The following is a 24,389-nucleotide window of genomic DNA, read 5'->3' as shown; positions in this document are numbered from 1 at the left end:
TTTTTAAACTGCAATGCTTAGAATAGCATGTAAACGATAAGCCTTCGTGACCGCGCAGCACAGCAACATCACGTGAGCATAACCACAACAGAGACGATAGTTCAAAATCTCTACCGGTTAATCGTGTCTACCGGTATATTGCCCACCCCCAAGCATGTGATGAGACAAAAATATCTGTCATGGTAAATATGATTTAGCTTGTACTGAAAACTGGTAACTGCTGGCAACACCCCTCCCCACTTTTTTTTACTTTCATGCTACTCTATTTATTTATTTACTTAGTAATTATTTATATTGTTACCTTTTATGTATGTTTTTGATTTTGTGGTTTGTCAAGTACATGAATATTTATATTATTTCTTTATTGCAAATAAGAAAATCAATAAAGAACAAATCATAAAAAAAAATAATCTATTCTGAGTGAAGGAAAAATGTATTGTTAAAAGAACTCAACAAATGAATTGAATCCCAGCTACAGCTCATTAGTTAATGAGCAAACTGACAGTACAAACAGACTGAAATGGGTTGTGTCAGACTTTACAGTATGGATAGATATGGGACACTCGTTGCTCATTATCAGATTTACAGTAAACAAGCTGCATAAATGTTACATCTGGAAGAACTCATTCAACTGGCATCTGTCATCTGACACAGAGTCAGTTTGGACTCAAAAACCTTAAATCCAGCATAGAGGGGTTCAGTGAATGTGGTGTTGAATGTGTGTATGTGTGTGAGTGTGTGTGTGTGTCAGAGACGCTGTAGAAGGACAGAGTGCCGGCCGACACGTCCACATACACTCCTACTCTATCAGAGGATGAAAGGCCAGTTACACTATCAGTGACATTATTGTGCCAGACAGCAAATCCTTTACCACTGCAGAAAAGACACCATGATTTGTTGTTGTATCCAAACTTACAGACAGTCCCTTCTTTTCTACTGATTCCTTTATAGGCCACTGCTATACGAGCCCAAGAGCCCTGTTTATCATCCCTGGAGCCCCATTCAACCTCCCAGTAACAGCGTCCAGTCAGACTCTCTTGACACAGAACCTGAGGATTATCAGCAAATCTCTCTGGATGATCAGGATACGGCTGATGATCTTTTACATATGCAATCTTTCTGTTCCCCTCAGACAGGATGAGTTGAGTGTTTGCTGTGTTTGGATCCAGTGTGAGATCACAGGCATCTGAACACAAGATGACAGATAAAAACAGTTTAAACTCTTTTTTTTTCATTAAATGTGCAAAAAGTCTGCAAGACTAATAAGGGTGTAGCGATGCACTCACAATGTGATACAAATCATGATACTGCACTCACAATGCAATACTATCACAATATTTTAGGCCAGAATAAAGACATTTTATTATTATTACTTAAAATATTATTGTTATATTATTTATTATTAATAAGACCCAAAAATATTACCCCATTGCATTATTATACATTACATTCAACATTAATGTAATAATGTCACTGAAACTGCGTAAACTTTCTTTTTTTTTTTCATGCAGTACTTGTGCTTTCAGTGCAGGCATTTGTTGGATATCTTACACAGACAAGCCACACACGCACAGACTCTCCTAGTGCTCGCTGTGACCTGCCTCTCCTGCAATTAATGCTCTCTCTATATAAAAATAAACCATCTAAAATGCTTTAAATAATCATTCTACTAAAACTAAATGTGAAATGGTGATGTTGTAAATGATGTTTGTGCTTTTACTTTGAGGAGTGGCATTCTAGGGCGCGCATCAGATGATCAATACAATCAATCACAGTTCTAATTGCAAGAAAACATGTCAAAATGACTATTTCCAAACTGTAAATGATTAGTTAATCCAAAAATTTAAATTCTGCATTTACTCACTCTCATGTTTTTTCACGCGTCATGCGAGCATCACCATTTGAACATCAGTGTTTGCTAAGGTATGATCGTCATTGTAAATTTGTTCATCATAAAAAACCTTTGAAAAGTCTCTTCAGAAGACTTGGATTTGGATTGGACCACTCGACTGATTATTTTTACAAGTCCTTTATGACATTTTTTTGGATCTTTTAAGTTTTAGAGGAATGGACTTTGAATGGAGGGACATAAATCTCTCAGGTTTCATAAAAAAATGTCTTCATTTGTGTTTGGAAGTTGAACGAAAACCTTGTAGGTTTGAAACGACATGAAGGTGAATACATGAGTCTTGGATAAAACTAACTCTGTATCGCAAATCATATTATTTACATCAACGATACATATCGTCATATTTTAATACCACAATATCTCGATATAACAATGTATCGCTACACCCCTACTAATAACCTACATTTTCGTAGTCCTGGTTTGATCCTGAAGGTCCCTCCATGATCCAAACTAAAGAGACACACCAACATACAGGCAAAAATGAATCATAAGTAGTTGAAATTATTATTCACATGCACACCATTAATATATAGTCAAGTTATATTTATTTTTATAAAGCAGCTTTAAAGTCTCAATGTCTTCAGGTCCTACACTGTAAAACTGTGATGTAAAAAAACAGCCAAATTCTAATACCGTTTTGCATTAAAACAGTAATATGCCATAGAAAACTGTAACGAATAATCACTCAGGCTGTGATCCATTTGCATGCTTTTATTAATAACAGAGTCGTCGTACAGGCTGGGTCAAAACAGGGGCAGACAGGAACAACAGAGGTAGGCAGAATCGTAGTCAAATAACAGGCAATGGGTCAGGACAGGCAGATATCACTCACAGATCAGAAACCAAGGCAAAGATCAAGGGCTGGCAGCAGTGGGTCGTAAATGGGACAGTCGTAATCAGCAACAGGTAATCAAACAGGATATAAAAGAAATGTTCTCCAAGGCAAAACAAGACTTTGCGATGTACTGAGGTGTATGGCAGTCCTTTATAGTCCGGTAAATGAGTATCAGCTGGGAATGTGATTAGTCCAAGGCACAGGCTTATGGGAAATGTAGTGAATGTGTAAAGTGTGTGTGTGTGTGTCAGTACTCAGGAGATGGCTCCCTCCGATGGTCAGAGGAGGGAACCACAGAGCTCGCCTCTGTGACAGAAAACAATGTATTCTGGGTAACATTTGTTGTTTTTGATAAAGTAGCCTACTGCAACATAACTCTGAATTATCAGTGTTCAGAATCGACACTCTGTGTCCTAAATCACCTCATTCACTATCTCCTACATTAGTCCACTTGATTAGCGTGAATTCAGACACTGATGAACACCTGCTGTTAACAAACAGAATCACTGAAGAAAAGAGAAACAATAACAGAAAAAAAGAAAAAAAAAAAAAAACTACAATGGACTTCATTCTTAAATGAAATCCACTGAAGATAAAAGACATTAAATCTCTCAAGCTCTAGGAAGAGGAGGATTAAACAACTCCACAAACAGCATTACCAGCTTCACTCTTATTACTATCTGACTTTATTTCTGTCAGACGTTTACTGAAGTTCTTATTGAGAATAAACAGAGGTTTAGATGCTGATTTTTTTAAAATTAAATTTTATTGAAAATAATGGTTTTGTTTGAAGCTACCATTGTAGTGTTCAGTGTTTGCTTTAGTTGGGCTCTTGACTCTTGACACACTAATGTTTCTTTGTTTCCTTGTGTGTTTATAAAGCACATTTAAAAAAAAAAAAAAAAGAAAAAAAAAAAAAGAGAGAAAATGCAGTCAGGTGATGTTGGTTATGTGTTGACAGTTACATAATGTGTTATTAATTTTATATTTTTGATAGAAGTGGTTTTACAGAATGAGATCCAGCAGTATTGTGGAAATCAGTTTTATAAAAGGATTTTAAAAATACATTTTCAAACACACTGTTCACAAAAAGATTTGAAATAAGATGTCAGCCAAACACACACAGACATCAAAAATCAGCATATGAATCTCAACAATGTTGACAATCAAAAGTTTGCATACAGTTTCATGCCTCAGACATGACTCCCAGCATGCATTGGTGCATGAATAATTTTATCGCCATTGTTGAGATTCATATGCTGATTCTTGAAATCTGTGTGTGTTTGGATGACACCTTATTTCAAATCTTTTTGTGAAAATTGTGTTTGAAAATTTTTCATAATTAACTGGCGGTATCACAATTGTAGTAATGTAAAGATAAAGTGTATTAACAACATAACGCTCTCAATAACAGATTAGATACTGCATGAGATCAGTGAATCAGGCTGCTACATGATGATTAAATCATCATCAATAAGAAACACATTTTTTGCCTTTTTTGCCATATCAAACATGTCTTATAAACATATTACAGCAGCCAAAAAAACTACTACTAAAAAATAAAGGGTCAAGAACCCAACTAAATCAAACACTGTTCACCATAATGGTAAGATACTAATCAATATATAAAACAGCTTCAAAAATTTGATGAAATTACATTTGGTGAGCATTTATAGGGATATAATCAGTACATGCAGAGAAGCACTAGTAGAAGAAATGATGCAGCTCTCACTGCAAACTTAACTTTTACCCCACATACTTCAGTATCTGCAGTTTGTAGTTTGGATCCTTCAATTTGTCAGAGAGCAGCTTGACTCCTGAATCTGCTGGGTGATTGTAGCTCAGATCTAGCTCTCTCAGGTGTGAGGGGTTTGAACTCAGAACAGAAGACACATAACCACAGCCTTCCTTTGTCACCATACAGCCAGACAACCTACAGATAGATTTGTATTATGTTGCATTAGAATTACGCATTAAAATTTAGAAATCTTTTACATTCTCTGGTGACTGCTTAAGTCACATACAAAATAAGATTATATTAACAACAAATTTTCTGCATATGGGCACAGTACCAAAACAAGCAAGTAGTATTTTCCACTTAGGAATTGACAGAATTGATAAGCAATTTAAATTAATGTCTGACTTTTATCGCTTAAGGAAAGGTTGGGCTGGATCAATTTAAACATTGCAGGAGTGTGTTATGATGTGGTGACATAAACGTGCTGGCATCACGATATGTTGTTTTACCTTTTCCACCTGTATGAAAGCCAGGCAGTAGCCTATAAAACTATTCACAGCTTTGAAATTTAAACTAGTGTTGACCAAGACTTTGGGGGGTTGAGACCAAGTCAAGACCAAGACCAGACTAGCACTCCTCACATTCATCTGAAAGATCCACATTTACTGACTGAGAAATGTCTTATTTTTAATCAATAATTACATTTTGAATAATAAAACACTCTATAGAGCTGTTACCAATCAAATGAAAACTGTAATAAATTGAAAAACTCCAATCAAATTAATGATGTTAACAAAGAAATCAGACAATTTAACGATATACCCGCAGTTGTGGTCTTGACCGGTCTTGAAATAAAACCCCAAGCCCTTTTAGTCTGAGACCAAGACAAGACAGAGACCAAATGTGCCAGAGGCCAGTACCAAGACAAGATGAGGACCTTCAAAAAATCTTGGCAGGTCTCGAGACCAAGACCGGTCTTGTGTACTACAACACTAATTTAAACTGTAATGGTCCTTTGCCAGTAAACGGACAAGTCTATTTGTATTTGTTGTTTTGTTGTAACGTTAAATGTCACTTTAGATTTTAATTTTTTTTTTAACTCCCCTTTCTTAATTTATGTTATGTCCTGTGGATGTATTTGTAATATATGAGTCATTTGGGGGAGAGTGATACTACATCTTCTCCTACCCCTAGACCAGGGATGGCCAACGTCAGCCCTGGAGAGCCACAGACCTGCATTGTTTTGCTCCAACCCTGATCAAACACACCTGAACAAGCTAATCAAGGTCTTAAGGGTTACTAGAAAGCTACAGGCAGCACATTTTTTATCAGGGTTGAAGCAAAACTCTGCAGCACTATGGCTCTCCAGGACCGACATTGCCAATCCCTGTTCAGACAAACGGGGAGGATTTTAAAAAGTGGGGGCTCGTCAAGGCATTTTTCTTTCTTATAACAAAGTGAGAGCTCATTTGTTTTTTTTATCATATCAAAGTGCGAGTTTTTATTAATCTGTCATTGATCGCAAATGTAGCGCGTAACGTGTTTAGCGTGTCACACTAGTATAATATTTGATATGGGCCAATTGATCAGAAGAAAAGTGCGACTACTGGAGAGAGGAAAGTAACAGCAGGTGAGTGAACGACCAACACTGAGCCTCTTAACTGAATAAAGCTGGATTTTATATTGGAAAATGGTTTTCTTGTTTTTCTTTGAATAAATGAATTGCATATGATTACAATCTGACAGTGTAAAATTAATTACAATGTTTCATCTTATCACTCTTTGGAACTTTCTAGGCACTTGAAATTAGCAGGTTAAACAGTTCAACTCAGTTGAAACAACTGTCATGCGATTGACATAGCAAGGAAAATCAAATAAAGAATCTTTGAATAGAAAATATTTGAACAGTCTGTAACCCAAATGAAATAAAATAAAATGTAACTTAATAGTACTCTCAACAAAATGTTACAATCAATAATTCAAATACTCAGATAAACACTCAATATGATTCAATATACAGAATGTGATTCAGTAAATTATCTTGCAAATTCGATAGATCACTTTTTCCCTTTGAAAATCAACAGCTTTTCAGCTGTGTAAATACTCAATGAACACTCAAGAACCAGTGAATTGGTTAAACAACTAGAGTCTATGGACTAAATGACTCAATTCAAAGAACCGTTGATTCTTTTGAAACGGTTCGAGTTCAAAGTTTACGTCCTTTGATTGTGAATCCAGAGGAAAATTAATGAAGATAACAGTTCTCAATGAGTTCAGGTCCCGTTTTTCCAAAAAACAAAATGAAGAGGATTCTCCTACCAGTTTGGTGGTTCAAACGCAATTCAGGTAAGAAAACTGTTCCGCGGGCGACTCGCCATGTACAAATTGCACTTTGTGCATCCAGCATGAATTCAGGAAACTCGTCACAGAAGAACTAAAATCTCACAAAAAACCCAGCCTTGTAGAAACACAAGGCAGAACAATAATTAATGTTCAATTCAAACAATTTCATCATCAAATCACATGTGCACTTCAGATAATACATTAACTTGACACTTTAACACTTACTGAACACAATGAGACTTCAATAACATATTTTATGATACTTCTTTAACTCATTAGCATTTTTACATGTGCGTTAGCTTTAGCCCATATGCTATCAACTTCGGCACGCACGCGGCCTATATAAACACTTCATATCAACTCTCTATCAAATTCGCAGCACTTTCTCTGCATTAATATCAAGGTAGTGTTTGAAGTTGTAACTCACCAAGGAAAGGAATTGATATATTTCTAAATAAGGATGTTCAATTGTGGCACTTTGATGCTCCGTGCGTCTGCATCGGTCTCTATTTCACAAGCCCCCCGCCTCATCCGCTTCTTAACTCGGCGACAGCCTCTTCACGTTATAGTATCAGCTCAGAAATTCGGGTTTTCGGTTGCATCTGAACACTTTAGTTTCTAAATGTATTATTTAATGTGGCAGGGTTTAAAAATCGCTTTGTGCAGCTGCCTCGTCTCATTCCCTCTCCTCTCTCGGGAAAAAAAATGGAGAAACTCTCTCTCACACTGACAGTGCAGCAGCGTCGGCGCAGCCTGTGGGCGGGACTTATGAGGGTGCTGCTAACATTGGCTCTTAGAAGAGTCAATCACTAGAATGAGAGCAGTGATTGGACAGAGTTTCCTTCTGGAACTTTTCTCTTTTTTTCCTTTTTCTTCACTCTCTTTAAATAATTTTTTAAATCATCTTCCTAATCATCAACTGGTAACCTGATTACCCGGGTTACACTCTCCCCGTCTTGAAGATATGCAGGTCCCGCTGCATCTTTTAGGCTGCGAAATCACAGCAGAAGGACATCCACTTTGCGTTTTGGGAGAAGCTTCCCCAGGGCAGTCAAAATCCTCCAATGATGCAGTGAACGCTGTACTGAGTCCCTGCAGTAAGGACTGTATGACCAGAGAAAGGGGATTACCTAACCGAGAATACTGAAGCCTTTTTGGTGGCTCATGGCGCCTTTGTGAACGCCTCTGAACATCTTCTCCAACCTGGTCAACCACCGTCTGGTCACTCTGAGGGTTTCTCTGATCAACGACTTCATCTTGCAGTAGCACATCAGTCCTGTCATCCTCGCTGGAGATCTTAGATGCTGGTTCATCCAATTCCTCCCTCTGTTCCACTAGTCCTGGGTCGTCTCCTACTGGTAAGTCACTTATCACATCTACTCCTACAAGATCTATCACCTGTGTATTCTCTCTTTCAGGCTCATCCAGCGGACTTCCCTCCCCAGCAACAGATATGTTGGGTAAGTTCATTTGTGACTTCATTGGAGTGGATTGCTCAAGGTCTGTATTAATCATGGTTCTCATTTCAGGAGATACTTCTGTTGTCACTCCGACACTTGACTGTTTCTGAGGTCTAGAATTGGAGAGAATTCTACTTTCAACACTTGGTAAGCACTCAGGTGTATAACTTGTGTAGTCATCTTCAGATTCAGAATCTTCAGACATACTTTCGGGGTCTTCTGTACCAGGGTTTGCTCGAGTTCTAGGCCTGCAAGGTGTCTTTTGTCTTACTGGTTCCTCAGGTACAGTTTCTCGCAAGAATCCACAGGGTAAAAGCAAATCTCGGTGCAATGTACGAAGTGGCCCATCCTTGCCCTCTGATTGAACGGTATAGACTGGTAAGTCAGCAGCTTTCTTGACCACGACGTAAACTTCTTTCTCCCACTTATCTGCCAACTTATGTTTTCCCCTCAGCTTAACGTTCCTTACTAGGACACGATCTCCGACTTCAAGGGATGAGGTAACCACTCGCTCGTCAAACCTCTTCTTATTACGTCCTGCCACTTTTGAAGCGTTCTCACTTGCTACCCTGTAGCTCTCCTGCAGGCGATCCTTCAAATTCCTGACATAACTTGAGTGAGATTGGGATGACTTGTCAGCAGGTAAACCGAAGGCCAAATCGATTGGTAGCCGGGGCTGCCTCCCGAACATCAGCTCATAAGGTGAGAATCCTGTCGAGTCATTACGAGTGCAATTATATGCATGGACTAGCGGTTTCACAAAGTCCTTCCAGCAGGTCTTTCCTTTGTCATCCAGGGTCCCTAACATCTGAAGCAACGTCCTGTTAAAGCGCTCCACGGGGTTGCCGCGAGGATGATAAGGTGTCGTTCTCACTTTACGAATTCCTGCTATGGCGCACAGCTGCTTAATCAGTTTTGACTCGAAGTCGGGGCCCTGATCACTGTGGAGTTTCTCCGGGAACCCGTAATGGACAAGAAAGTTATCCCACAGGCATTTGGCCACGGTTTCAGCCTTCTGGTTTCTGGTGGGTATCGCTACAGCGTACCTGGTGAAATGATCAGTGATCACTAGAATATCCTTTATATTACTCCGATCAGGTTCAAGCGACAGAAAGTCCATGCAGACTAGCTCGAGGGGTCTGCTTGTCACTATATTCACCAGGGGTGCAGCTCGCTCTGGAGGGGTCTTTCGCCTTACACAGCGCTCGCAGGACTTTACCTTCTCCTCCACAGTCATCGCCATCTTTGGCCAATAAAACCGGGACCTAGCCAGGTCCAAGGTCCTCTCGATTCCGAGATGGCCCATGTCATTGTGCAGGGCTCGTAAAGCCTTTTCCCGGAGGTCCACAGGTAACACCAACTGATGCAGCACACCTCCCCGATCTTGCCTCCTCCTAAATAAAACTCCATTCTTGAACTCCAATCTGTTCCACTCTCTTAGCCATAAGGCTACTTCTGCAAGTTCCACTCTTCCAACTGGTTTCTTACCAGATTCAAGATACTTAATAACTACTCTGAGTTCTGGATCTGCTCTTTGGTGCTTTTTCAGCTCTTCTTCAGACATTTGGGGAAGAACTGGAAGACCATGGGCGTCCTCCCGCTGGAACTCTTGGGGTATTGCACCAACGCCAAGGGACAGGGACTCAAACACGGTAGGTTGGAAGTGTGACATGCTAGGATCAGCGCAGCTCTGATACACTTGGTGTCTTTCACAGAGGGCTTTCACTGCTGCTGGCAGGATCGTTGGCTGTTCAGATTCTGCTAAATGATGAAGAGTAAATTGCTTAATTCTTTCGCGCTCTTTTTGGGAGACAAAGTCGTCCACAGGCCCGTCATGAGGACGTCTTGAGAGTCCATCTGCATCTAGATTCCGCTTGCCTGCTCGATATTGGATCTTGAAATTAAATGTCGACAGGCTGGACAGCCACCTGTAGCTGGTCGCATCAAGCTTTGCAGATGTCAAGATATAAGTGAGTGGATTGCTGTCTGTTATTACAGTGAACTCTCCTCCATACAGATAGTCACTGAATTTTGAAGTGACCGCCCACTTGAGTGCGAGGAACTCCAATTTGTGCGGGGGATATTTTGTCTCGCTTCTGGTTAGTCCCCTACTCGCGAAAGCAATTACTCTCATTCGGCCCTCTTGCTCTTGATAAAGGGCAGCTCCAAGTCCAGTGGTACTCGCATCCGTTGTCAACACATAGGGAAGGCTAGGATCAGCAAATCCGAGGACTGGAGCTGAAGTCAGCTTTTCAATGATGGTGTCGAATGACCGCTGGCATTCCTGGGTCCACCGGTCCCCGAACTGCTCTTTAGGATCCCAGTACTGTATACTATTCTTTAGGTCTCGTCTCTGATTTTTCTGCAGAGGGGGGTAACCAACAGTAAGGTCGTTGAGAGGTCTTGTTATCTTAGAAAAGTCTTGGACAAACCTTCTGTAGTATCCAGCGAACCCAAGAAAAGATTTGAGCTCTTTAAGGTTTCTGGGCCTTGGCCAGGTCTTGAGGGCTTCAATTTTGGATGGATCCGTTTCAACACCGTTTTCAGACACTATATGGCCCAGATATCTGACTGATGTTTGGAAGAATTTACATTTTGTGGGGGAAAGTTTTAGTCCGTACTCTCTCAGACGCTTTAAGACTTGCAGGAGTCGGGCTTCGTGCTCCTCTAACGTTTTAGAGAAGACTATAAGGTCATCAATGAAAACCAATACTTCTCTCCTGTTAAGATCACCCATGCACCGCTCCATTAGTCTTTGAAATGAACTTGGCGCATTTATGACCCCCTGCGGCATTCGATTAAATTCATAGAACCCTAAAGGACAGACGAATGCGGTTTTCTGTTTATCAGCCTCTTCCATCTCGATCTGATAGAAGCCTGACTTTAAGTCGAGGACAGAAAACCACTTGGAGCCAGATAGAACTGAGAAGGCTTCTTCCAAATTTGGCAGAGCATACGCATCTTTTATGGTCTGTGAATTCAACTTCCTAAAATCAATGCAGAGACGTACATCATTGTTCTTCTTCTTTACCACTACTATTGGAGAGGCAAAGGGAGACTCCGATTCTCTGATGACACCTGCGTCGAAAAGTTCTTTGAGATGCCTTCTTACTGCATCCACATCTTGCGGGTGGATAGGCCTAGCACGCTGCTTGAAGGGTGTGTTGTCATTAAGATTGATACGGTGTTTCACCTTATCAGTATGGCCGTAATCCAAGTCATGCAGTGCAAAAACATCTGGCATGGAGTTCACTAGATCCATTATCCTCTCCTTCCATTCACTTGACAAGGGAGAGTCACCGAAATCAGGAACAACCTTAACTTGTGAAGGATTCACGGTTTTATGCTCAGGAGCACTCATAGGGTGTCTTCCTTCAATCACATGCCGGACAGCATGCACTTCGGCCAGTACCGCTCTTGGAGGTATTATTAAATCAGTCTGCGTCTCATTCTTCAGTACCACTGGTATTTGGACACTGCGTTTCGGAGGTAAGGAGTGCAGACTACTAGCCACTAGCAGGCCGCCAGGCAAGAAAGATGGCATTGCTGGTTCTACAGTCACACAGGTCTCTGTCAATGGCCCAATGATGTTGACACAGCCATCGAGAACTACAGTACTTCCAGCCGTTACAACTTCAGGCATGCCCCCCTTCACTTTCACTTGGCCCAAGACACTCGCACCAGCTTGTCGGCGTCTTGCTTCTAAGACTCTTATTACAGCTCGATACCCATGGTGATATGACTCAACTCGGGGCATGGTCGCTTTTGCATGATCAGCGTACAGGACGTCCAAGGTGTTGGTACCAATGAGGATTTGGGGTGCATACGTCAGATCTGGGACAACTAGGGCCAACGTTGGAACTTCAGCTTCAATTCCTAGGAACTCCTGAGGAAACTTCAAAGTCAATTCAACATATCCCAAATAGGGAACAGCCTTTCCATTTGCCCCTTCAACTTCTAACAGGTGGTTCAACGGCTGCATGGGATGCTGCGACAAGTGACTGTTGTAGAAAGACAGGGGAATTGTTGTTACCTGAGATCCTGTGTCCAACAAGCAGTTCACTTTCTTCCCTTCAACTTTGATTTGTGCAGTGCATTTCATTCCTACCAGTCCAGCTGGTAACTTAAGGAAGTTTCTGATGTCAGCTTGCTTGTTAAACACTCGTCGATGCTTAGGGCATTGTTTGTTTTTCTCAGTCCCCGTCAGCCCTGTGACAGAGACTGCCTTCAATTTAAAGACTCTGTGGTGGATCCATGTTGGAGATCCCACTCAGCCTGCTTTTCCCTCAGCTTTCTTCTCTTTTCTTCAACTCTAGAGAGATTTGGGGGATTTTCACAGTTGATGGCTAGATGGCCGTCATCTCCACAGCGGAAGCAATACCATGGCCGAGGCCGATTGATTCTAATCTCTGTGTGCTTTGATCTCCCATTTCTGTCTCTGCTGATTTCACTGGCACCAGGTTTACTCAGGTTCTCTCTATGACTGAAGAATCTTTCAGATGGGTTTCTCTGCACTCCAGAAGCAGCAACTTGGACTTTAAGCTCTGCTATCTGTTCTTTCAGTCCCTGAAGATCACTTGTCCCTGCTTGCTCTCTCACTTCCTGGTTAGTAGCTGTTTTAATGGCTGCAACTTGGCTTTGGAGAGCTACAATCTCTTTCTTCAGAATGTCTACTTCAGACATCTCAGGGTACTGAGTTTTAATTTTCTGCTTAGGGGCTTTCTGCTTGGGAGTGGCAGGGGCTAGAGAATTGTTAACATCCTCCTCTACTGCGTTACAAGGATAAGCAGACTGTTGGTGGGCTGCAGCTCGCAGTTTGAGTGGGGCTGGTGGGTGTTTGCCTACACCAAGATGCTTCCTCATTCTCTCCTCCTTTGATGTTTGCTTTTCTTCAGCTGTACGGATAAGTATTGCTAACTCAGCGAAAGGAGGTGGGTCTGATTTTCTCTTTTCGAGCTGCAAGTCGGCAATCAGGGTATTGTCCCAGCAGCCACGGCAGAACTGCTTTAGCAGACATCGGTCTCGTTCATTTTCTGCAACTCCGCCCCGCCTGATGGTAGCACTCAGGACGACATGCAATCTATGGAGGTAGACGGATGACTTTTCGCCAGGATTCTGAAGAGTGCTTATGAATTTGGCTAACAATTCGTCTCCATCTTCTACTGAACCGTAGACTGACTCCAGCAGCTTAAGGCACTCTGACGAGGGGGCAAGTGGGCTCACATGTTTGATAATGTCTGAGGCTGGTGGTAACAGGCTATCTATAATTTTGCGTGTCTTGTGTGACTCTGGAAGGGATGGATCATTTAACAGGTAATCAACACTTGCCCGCCAGGTGTCGAAGTCAGGCTCGTTACTTGGGCGGGGGCTCCTTCCAGAAAAAGCTTTTAGGCGAAATGGGGTATTGTGCGGGGACACAGTATCACTTGTCTTCACAATATGTTCCATCACTACCCTCTGGACGCCTGGGGGGTGCATAGCAGACACGGGAAATTTCACAGATATTGTCTCAGTAGTGCTGTCATCAAGGTCCCCTGAGCAGTGCGGTGATGCAGCACCCATTGCTTCCTTGGCTGGGTTTTTGGGTTCGTTATTTTTTTGAGGGTGAGTCAGTATCTCTGCAGCAAACTCTGTTCTCTGTTGAGGTGGTGATTTGCTTCCTGAGTGCTGAGGAGTGCTAGTGGTGGCATGTGTCACAAAGCTTGATTTACTAGGGCGGTGCTCTGTCTCAGGCTCTGTTCTGGGTGATGCATCAACTGAAGTTCTAATTTTACTCATCTTATTCAACTCTCTTTGGAGCACATCCTGAAGGGATTCTCCATTAGCATTTGCTATTGCCTGCAGTTTCTCCAAGTAACTTGTGGTGGCGCTACTAGCCGTAGGGGTATACACGCTACTCAGTGTGCGCACATGGAACACTGTGTCTGCATCAATGGGACTTATGATGGTTAGAGGTAGCTGAGGCTCAAGATTGGACATAGCAGAATTGTGCGAGAACTCTATTACTGCGTTACGATGAAACTCTGAGTGTGGGTCATCAATTAATAAATTTTGTCGAATAGAGCCAAACTTCTGCAGATATGTTTCTAGAGCTTCATCCAGTTCAGTTAATGTTATGCCACTAACAATCACTGCATTTTGCACATTGACATTTTCTCGTTCCACAACATCCATTTTTTGTCTAGTTCACTGTATGTGCTTATTTTAATGATTATTCACCTCAGTAACTGCTGCGCCCTCTCTCCTGGCTGGCTCGCCAAATTCTGTAGCGCGTAACGTGTTTAGCGTGTCACACTAGTATAATATTTGATATGGGCCAATTGATCAGAAGAAAAGTGCGACTACTGGAGAGAGGAAAGTAACAGCAGGTGAGTGAACGACCAACACTGAGCCTCTTAACTGAATAAAGCTGGATTTTATATTGGAAAATGGTTTTCTTGTTTTTCTTTGAATAAATGAATTGCATATGATTACAATCTGACAGTGTAAAATTAATTACAATGTTTCATCTTATCACTCTTTGGAACTTTCTAGGCACTTGAAATTAGCAGGTTAAACAGTTCAACTCAGTTGAAACAACTGTCATGCGATTGACATAGCAAGGAAAATCAAATAAAGAATCTTTGAATAGAAAATATTTGAACAGTCTGTAACCCAAATGAAATAAAATAAAATGTAACTTAATAGTACTCTCAACAAAATGTTACAATCAATAATTCAAATACTCAGATAAACACTCAATATGATTCAATATACAGAATGTGATTCAGTAAATTATCTTGCAAATTCGATAGATCACTTTTTCCCTTTGAAAATCAACAGCTTTTCAGCTGTGTAAATACTCAATGAACACTCAAGAACCAGTGAATTGGTTAAACAACTAGAGTCTATGGACTAAATGACTCAATTCAAAGAACCGTTGATTCTTTTGAAACGGTTCGAGTTCAAAGTTTACGTCCTTTGATTGTGAATCCAGAGGAAAATTAATGAAGATAACAGTTCTCAATGAGTTCAGGTCCCGTTTTTCCAAAAAACAAAATGAAGAGGATTCTCCTACCAGTTTGGTGGTTCAAACGCAATTCAGGTAAGAAAACTGTTCCGCGGGCGACTCGCCATGTACAAATTGCACTTTGTGCATCCAGCATGAATTCAGGAAACTCGTCACAGAAGAACTAAAATCTCACAAAAAACCCAGCCTTGTAGAAACACAAGGCAGAACAATAATTAATGTTCAATTCAAACAATTTCATCATCAAATCACATGTGCACTTCAGATAATACATTAACTTGACACTTTAACACTTACTGAACACAATGAGACTTCAATAACATATTTTATGATACTTCTTTAACTCATTAGCATTTTTACATGTGCGTTAGCTTTAGCCCATATGCTATCAACTTCGGCACGCACGCGGCCTATATAAACACTTCATATCAACTCTCTATCAAATTCGCAGCACTTTCTCTGCATTAATATCAAGGTAGTGTTTGAAGTTGTAACTCACCAAGGAAAGGAATTGATATATTTCTAAATAAGGATGTTCAATTGTGGCACTTTGATGCTCCGTGCGTCTGCATCGGTCTCTATTTCACAAGCCCCCCGCCTCATCCGCTTCTTAACTCGGCGACAGCCTCTTCACGTTATAGTATCAGCTCAGAAATTCGGGTTTTCGGTTGCATCTGAACACTTTAGTTTCTAAATGTATTATTTAATGTGGCAGGGTTTAAAAATCGCTTTGTGCAGCTGCCTCGTCTCATTCCCTCTCCTCTCTCGGGAAAAAAAATGGAGAAACTCTCTCTCACACTGACAGTGCAGCAGCGCCGGCGCAGCCTGTGGGCGGGACTTATGAGGGTGCTGCTAACATTGGCTCTTAGAAGAGTCAATCACTAGAATGAGAGCAGTGATTGGACAGAGTTTCCTTCTGGAACTTTTCTCTTTTTTTCCTTTTTCTTCACTCTCTTTAAATAATTTTTTAAATCATCTTCCTAATCATCAACTGGTAACCTGATTACCCGGGTTACACAAAGGTGAAATATTTCCTATAGCTCAATAGGAAAGTCAAAATTTTAACTGTGGGTCTCAGGATCCGGGGATTGCTTTGAAATGAAAGGAGATGGATCTTTTAACTGACTGTCTATTTAAACTAAGTGCAAATAGCGCCCCTTGTTGGCAAACGCTATTTACACTAGCTCTGCCCACCAATGTCTGGTTGGGCCACTCGAGTTTTTAAAAAAAACACGCGGAATAAGGCTCACAGAACCATTTTTTTATTTAGGGGCACAGTCTCGTTATTGTCGGCCAGATCGGCCAGGCTCCATCACCACCCAATCACAGAGATCAATGTCACCAGAATACTGATCACCCTCACCATCAACTCATCACACAAGCAGCATATAAGCACACACTTCACTCTGGCACTTTCTCTGGTCTCGAATCAGAAAAGGACTCACTTACCTGTTTATACTTACCTATGGACTGTCTATGCTATATTCTTCCATCGTCTCTCAACAAAACATAAAATAAAATCCAGGCCTAGTTCTCTCTTGTCCTTCACAGTCATTGCTCCCCTTTTATGCTTCCGGAGCTCCTCCGTGAGACAGTCGAGACCGGTGCAATGTGCAGCTGATGCTCGTTAACACTCGCGCTGTTCCCTCACGGCTCTCGCCCGCCCTGCTCGTCACACTATCATTATTGCATTTACTGCTTGAATTACCATGCTCACCTACTTGTGTTCATTACCTGCTTCAACGAATAATGTTTCTCATTCATTACAACATTGTTGTGAGTCTGTGTTCTGTAACAGAAAAGACCAGACCTATACAGTTTGATGATGAGTTCCCCGGATCCATTCCAGGAGGTTGTGGATGCACTCAAGCGAGCACTTTCTGGCACCACTTCCGCATCACCTGTCACTCCTTCATCACCTGTGGTTTCCAGTCCTGTGGGAAATCCAGAATTGCGACAGATTTCGTTTGCAGTGTTTGCTGGCCCTAGAAATGCATTGCACCGTTTCACCATCAAAAGAGCCAAGATTGCCTTTATAATCTCCCTGCTGACGGGGCGAGTGCTCCACTGGGCCCAAACCATTTGGAATCAGAATGTTATCATCACGCAAACACTGAAAAATTTCACTACTCACTTCCGCAAAGTTTTTGGGGTTCCTGACAGTGATTCTTCAATTGGTGAGCAGTTATATAATCTTTCTCAAGGAAAAACGTCCATTTCTGATTATGCTCTCAAGATTATAAACCTAGCAGCAGCCAGTGGATGGAACGAGTGCTCGCTTCTCACCACCTACCAGAAGGGACCACCTACCAGCTCTCCAGAACTAGAGGCCATGCTATTGTACAACACTCGCCTGACATTTGCTGAGCGGCAGAGGAGGCTGACCCAGGGTCTTTGTCTACACTGCAGTACTGGGGGACATGTTATTACTGCCTGTCCCATTCGTCCACCAAGACCTCTGGTGAGTGTCATCCATTCAGCGTCTGTGAATACTTAGCCCCTCACTACTGAAATTATTCTTACTGCCTCATATATCTCTCTTCCAGTACACGCTCTCCTCAACTCTCGGTCGACTCTCCAATTCCCTCTGCTGCCAGCTCAACCTCAAGAAGAAGTCCATTGAGACTCATTACGAGGTCCAGTCGATCATCTGCAAACCCTTAAACAGGAAACATGTAGGACATGCTGTGGGACCCATCCGGTTGCAAGTGGGACAACTGCATACCGAATCTATCACCTTCCTGGTTCTGGAGAATTCCACCACTGGCATAATTCTAGGGTGCACATGATTAATGCAACACGACTCCACCCTCTCCTGGACTGACAGTGTCTGTCGGTCTTTATCTTCAGACGAAAATGCTCTTTAGTCTTAGTCACATTTTTGTCATTTTTGTCTTTCATATTTTAGTCTAGTTTTAGTCGATGAAAAGTCATTGCATTTTTGTCAAGTCTTAGTCATTACTTTTAGTCAAACTACAGTTACCAACATTAATTTTGATAGCTATTTTATATGTAGTCTTTAGACAAAACTCATTATAATTCTTCTCTTTAGACCAATTCATTTAAGCTTATGAAAAAATTGAATCAAGGTAACAGAATGTACTGACATTGCACTCTTAGCAGTAGCACTTGTGCAATTCTACATATCCTCTTTCAGTGGTTCTCAAACTTTTTTAGAGTGTTGTACCCCCTGAGGGATTTAACATCCTTTCTGCATACCCTCTCTTTTCCACTTAGACTGCAGTTACACCTTTTCCATTAAGGGACAATATTTGCCTTCTTAAATCGATTTTTCCAGTGCTTTATTTTTTACCTTTATAATACCTTAATAAAATAAATAATGCTTTAAATAAAGAAAAAATAAATAAATACAATGATGATAAAAAATAAGTGATACTTTTAAATATTACATTAAATCCATCAGTAGGTGGCGGTAAGTCACTGTTTTTATGATTGAATCTTCGAGTCATTCATTCTTTCAGTATCAAAGAAAGCGGCTGTATTTATGAATGGGTCATTGAATCATTGAAGATTCATTCAAAGCCACAGATTCGTTCATGTAACAGCTTGTGTGTTCTGTGGCTTTCGTTGCAAAATAGAGTAAAAATACTGACAATACTGTTTAAAATGTACATCACTTAATATTACCCTTTTGTTTGTTGAACTGTTGTATAAAATCAATGTCATACTTGAAATCATGTGGATATTCGGGAAACATTGTATTCGTGCTCGTATATATGATCAACATTAAAAACAATAACTCACAGATGGGTATGTTTTTGTGTCGAAGAGAGTTTTAATCTTAAATCTCTATGCAGTCTGTCTATATTTGTTCTTCATGTTAGTAAGTGCTAAAGCCACACTTTTACAAAGGTATATTTTCGAGAACAGCACTAATGTAGCGCGATTTGCTGGCATGGATGCATTCAGTTTTGGTCGCAGATTTAGTCAGCAAACGAACAGTGCAATATAGACCAACTGAATGACACCTTAATTTAAGTAGAAAATCTCAAATGAAGATTGTTGAACTCCAGTTTACTTGTCTGTTTTCAGATCATCCGCGCTTCATCCTCAGTATAGAGAGAGCTGGTGTGCTAGGTTTCCAGATTGCAAAGATGAAGTAAAACGTGTTCTTTTAACAGAAAAGCTCTGATTGGGGGTTTAAATTCTGGAAATCTGGCAACAGTAAGCATGAACGCTCGTAAAAAAAAGTCTGTAATGTTTTGTCTCCTTTTTTGACAAAAACAAAAAGTTATTTCAAAATAGTGATTTTGGTAAACAAAATTTGTCTTTTAGCCACAATTCAGTCTTGTCTTTTTCATCAACGATATTGCACGTGTTGTTTTAGTCATGTTATTGTTAAATGACATTGGTGTCGTCTCTCATTGTTGTAAACAAACATTTTTCGCCATAGTTTTCGTTAACAAAATTAACACTGTAATGCATCCAATCTTTTGAATGGTACTGTAATTTAAAATATTATAGACCTATACAAAACTTTCTTCACATGATGTGCAATAACATGTGCATGCATGAGATCACAAAAATCATGTTTTCTGTTAAGAGTGGACATTACATTAATGTTAATACAATAGCTGATATGATCCTGTTATCAGCATGCTCACAGAGCCTTTTTTATCTCACAGATTTGAGAATCATAGTGACCAGATATTGGCCCACACTGGACATTCTGAATAAATATAATTGTGATATCTCTAACTGGAAGCAGGAAAGGTGTTTTTTTTTCCTCCAGTGCAAAGAAACACCAAACACCTTGGAATGCCAGGTAAGTGATGTTATATCTTTGAACAGGATTTATTTCCAGGTAAAACTGTATGCTCAAAATGTGTCTCATTTATATTCTAAACTATATTCTGAATAAACTACAAAAAAAAAAACTACTTAGATTTTTTAGTTTTCTCTCACATAGCCTCATTATGCGGGTCATTATGCAGGTCTTTGTCTTCTCAGGTGTGAATCACAGCATCATTCAGGATTATTCACACCTCCACGCATACTGTCTTTCTTGACAAAAAGTGTCTTACAAAATTGTATTTATTTTATTTTATCTTTAGATTGTTTTATATGAATGAGTAGGCAGGATCATTTTTACAACAATTATAAGCAAAAACTCTAGTCTACAACCTCCAATACCCAGAAGTCTTGTATTCCCTCAAAAATACAAACATGTACATACATTTTGCTCACATATTATGGTAGCCTAGTAGTGCTGAATACAGTGTAATAACACTTTTGCCATTAATATGTTTATGAACAACTGAAAAAAGCACAAATGTCTGGGCATGTCAAAATTTCTCCAGGGCTACAAAAATCCTCAGACCCCAGAGGGTTAAGAAACCTTTTAAGTTGCAGGTGGATGCGAGTGATAACATTGCTGGAGCAGTATTGTTGCAGGAAGATCAAGCTTGTGTTGAACATCATGCTTCATATTTTTCTAGAAAGTTTTTCTGTAAGTTCCTAAAGGAATTACAGTGTAATTGAAAAAGAGATTATTAGCTCGCCAACACTTTGATGTATACCTAGGAAGCAGTATTACTCCTATTATAGTGTATATTTATCATAACCTCCTAGTGTTCCTTTCTTGTATGTCAGGTGCCAACCAATGATTGCTGTGGTGGTCTCTGAGTGTACAAGAGTACAACTTGGATATCCAGCAAAAGAAAGTGGTGGAGAACATTATGGCAGATGTTCTTTCTGGAGTATATAGGTGCATTCCAAATGGGATATGTCGCCCTCCGAAGTGCACTTTAGAGTGAAAATATTCATGGCCACCATACTGAAGGGTTATTCCAAAACCAAAGTGCTCAAAACTGGCCTCTTCAAAGGGGCCTTCGGAATGAAGGATTTCGAAGGGTAAAACTGATGGACACTTCGGGCCCCCATGATCCTTTGCACAGGGAGTGATAATGAGCATCAGCTGCGTGTTGCACCGGTCTCGTATCTCTCACAGAGGAGCTCTGGAAGCACAAAAGGTGGAGCGATGACAGTGAAGGACGAGAGAGGACCACGCATGGACTTTATGTTATGTTTGTTTGGCTGGCAGTCGTCCGTAAGTTTATTTTATATATTAAAGTTTGTAAACAATGGCCAGTTCCCGCCTCCCTCTTTCCATATATACGAACCGTGTTACAAGTATATTGCTACCAGTTAGGGAGAGAGTGGCATTTTCTTTGAATTTTGCTTTTATGTTAGACAGGGAGTGAGGTAAGAGTTTATTTATTTTGTTTTGTGTAGGTTATTTAATGCTACCAATGTCAGAGTTTGTTTGTTTTCATGATTTTCAAGTCTTCCGTTTCATAGTCAGTTTTCTAGTTTGTTAACTGTTTCAGTTCTCCTTGTGTGCCTGCCTGTTTGTTTTCCAGGTTACTGATTTGATTAGTGTCCTCAGTTCAGGTGTGTCTAGTTAATTAGTCTCTTTTAGTCGTCTGTTCTCATATTTAAGCTCTCAGTTTCTGTCTGTCCTTTGTTTAGCTTTGTGTAACGTTAGGTGGTGTTTGTAGTTTGTTTTCCTGGTTATTTTCCCTGTTCCTTGTTCAGATTGTTCCATTAAAAGTTCTTGAAGATATCTCCTTCATCTTACGTTAGAATACTGCAACCCCAGCGTGATTTGCTTCCATTCTTTTTCTTTTTGTTGTTATCTTTGAATTGTTATCAAATAAATTAAGAGTTATTTGCCTAATTTTGTGTTTTGTTCCTTATCTGGATCAGGGGATTGAAGTGACCATCAGTCTTTTTCGTTATATTTATTATTATTATTTCTTATAATTTACATTTATTGTTACATCCTCTCCTACCCCTAGACAAACGGGGAGGATTGTGACATTTTTGAGTACAGTATGATGTAAATTTATATAGATCCCTTAGGCTTCCTAGCTTTTAGTTCTTTAAATTGGTCAATTTAACACTTAACTTCCCAATAATATCTTTAATAATTTCTAACATTTAACTGTAGTAAGTGTTTGTTCAAGAAGATTGCGGATACTGGACGTTCGCATGAAGGTGCTTATTAAACGTTCATTAACTTTTTCCCCGTCAGCTTTTTTGATAATTTTCACAAAAGTTTCATGGAACACAGAATATTTTGTTGCATGAATATAAAACGATCAGGCATAACATTATGACCACTGACAAGTGAAGTGAATAATACTGATTATATCTTCATCACGGCACATGTTAGTGGGTGGGATATATTAGGCAGCAAATGAACATTTTGTCCTAAAAGTTGATGTGTTTGAAATTTGAGCAAGTTTGACAAAGGCCAAATTGTGTCGGCTAAACAACTGGGTCAGAGCATCTCAAAAACTGCAGCTCTTGTTGGGTGTTCCTGGTCTTCAGTGGTCAGTATCTGTCAAAAGTGGTCCAAGGAAGGGACAGTGGTGAAGCGGTGACAGGGTCATGGGCAGCCAAGGCTCATTGATGCATGTGGGGAGTGAAGTCTGGCCCGTGTGGCCCGATCAAACAGACAAGCTACTGTAGCTCAAATTGCTTAAGGAATTAATGCTGGTTCTGATAGAACGGTGTCAGAATACATAGTGCATTGTAGTTTGTTGCGTATGGAGCTGCATAGCTGCAGACCAGTAAGGGTGCCCACGCTGAACCCAGTCCACCACCAAAGCGCCAACAGTGGGCACGTGAGCATCAAAACCGGACCACGGAGCAAAGGAAGAAGGTGGTCTAGTCTGATGAATCACGTTTTCTTTTACATCACATGGATGGCCGAGTGCACTTACCTGAGAAACGTATGGCACCAGGATGAACTAGGGGAAGAAGACAAGCAGATAGAGGCAGTGTGATGCTTTGGGCAATGTTCTGCTGGGAAACCTTGGGTCCTGATATCCATGTGAATGTTACTTTGACACGTACCACCTACCTAAGCATTGTTGCAGACCACAGGCACTGTAAGCTTTCTCAGTCAGACCGGCTGAGAATTCACAGGCCTGGGACGGGAGACGCGGCTCACCGCGCCAGCCAGCGGCCGTTGGACACAACTGCATCGCAACAGACCGCTCGACTGGCGGGATCTTCGCGTATCCCCTGGCTTCCCCGCCGTCCAGGGAGGTGAAGGCGGACGAGGGACCAGGCCCTGTACGAGTCCCATACGGAGCTTGCCAAGACCTGGTCACCTCATCGTGTACTTCCGGGAAGAAAGGCATTGGGGCGGGACGCTGGATTTGACCAGCGCGACCCCCCCCCAAGTACCAATCGTCCAACCGAGATGGGCCGGGACAGGGTGGAGGGTTCCACTCAAGCCCGACGCACAAGGCGGCCCGGGAGAGCACAGCCGTGAGCTCGGGATCCGACTCGGGCAACGCTACCGTCCCGGGCGGCAGCGCGTCCGGATCTTCCTCCCCCGAGAACTCAGGCTCACCTTCCGATGCAGCGGTCGACATCCGATCCGCCGCCGGCACACCAAAGGTAACGGCTGGACAGTCCGTAGAGGGCCCAGCGGAAACCAACGGTGGCATGATGGGTTGCGGTGCTGATGAGGCGGCAGGGGCCCGAGGAGCGTTTCCGCTCGGCGGGGAAGCCCTGACCATAATCCTCAGGTCACCCTTCCTATACACCGCCGAACCGTCATTCCGGCCCGGGCCGGAAAAGACGGTCGAACGGGGCACAGGGGAGGGGGCCCCCGCTTCCTGAGACTTCAGGAAGGAGAGTCTCGACCTCAGCACCGCGATAGTCATGTTCCCGCAATGGGAACATGAACCATTCACAAAAGCTGCTTCAGCGTGCTGAATGCCCAAACACGAGATGCAACGATTGTGCCCATCAGCAGGGACCAGGGAACGACCGCACCCATTAACGCACAGACGAAATGACATACTGTCAGGGTTCGTCTGTAAAGCTCTTTTAGAAGGGGAAAACAGTCAACTCGCTCGTGCCGAAGCACACAGGGAGTGACGCGATGTGCCAGGTACACCACTCCCTGGACACACCGAGGAACCGGCCCAAATCGCAACACACACACTTTCACTCTAGGCGTGTGCTGTGAAAACAGCAGTTGAGAGCTATAGCTCGGATCCTCGGGAGCTCGCGACCTCGCTGTAGCACCGTTACACCGGCACACACGGCTT

At 41.5% G+C, this 24,389-nt stretch overlaps 2 protein-coding genes across 2 annotated transcripts in view; both read right to left on the bottom strand.

Annotated features, from left to right (window-relative positions):
* Positions 1-347: 347 nt before the first annotated feature.
* Positions 348-24,389, bottom strand: part of LOC125271081 (protein NLRC3-like) — a 42,086-nt gene continuing 18,044 nt past the window's right edge. Inside the window, 4 exon segments of the mRNA XM_048195020.1 lie at positions 348-749; positions 752-1,186; positions 2,313-2,359; positions 4,504-4,677. Of these exon segments, the coding sequence (XP_048050977.1) occupies positions 628-749; positions 752-1,186; positions 2,313-2,359; positions 4,504-4,677 (778 nt within the window). The 3' untranslated portion in view covers positions 348-627.
* LOC125271102 lies at positions 12,513-18,612 on the bottom strand. Its single transcript, XM_048195071.1, has 2 exons — positions 15,794-18,612; positions 12,513-15,481 (listed from the first exon to the last, which is right to left on the bottom strand). Exon 2 carries the CDS (start codon positions 14,457-14,459, stop codon positions 12,513-12,515), a length of 1,947 nt encoding a protein of 648 aa, XP_048051028.1. The 5' UTR covers positions 14,460-15,481; positions 15,794-18,612.

The sequence above is a fragment of the Megalobrama amblycephala genome, linkage group LG7, assembly GCF_018812025.1.
Source record: "Megalobrama amblycephala isolate DHTTF-2021 linkage group LG7, ASM1881202v1, whole genome shotgun sequence".
Taxonomy (NCBI): domain Eukaryota; kingdom Metazoa; phylum Chordata; class Actinopteri; order Cypriniformes; family Xenocyprididae; genus Megalobrama; species Megalobrama amblycephala.
Note: the sequence above shows the minus strand (reverse complement) of the source record. Positions and strands in the feature narration are given on the sequence as shown.

Excerpts from the sequence above, each read along its gene's own strand:
- LOC125271102 (XM_048195071.1), bottom strand. The coding sequence starts at position 14,459 with ATGGATGTTGTGGAACGAGAAAATGTCAATGTGCAAAATGCAGTGATT.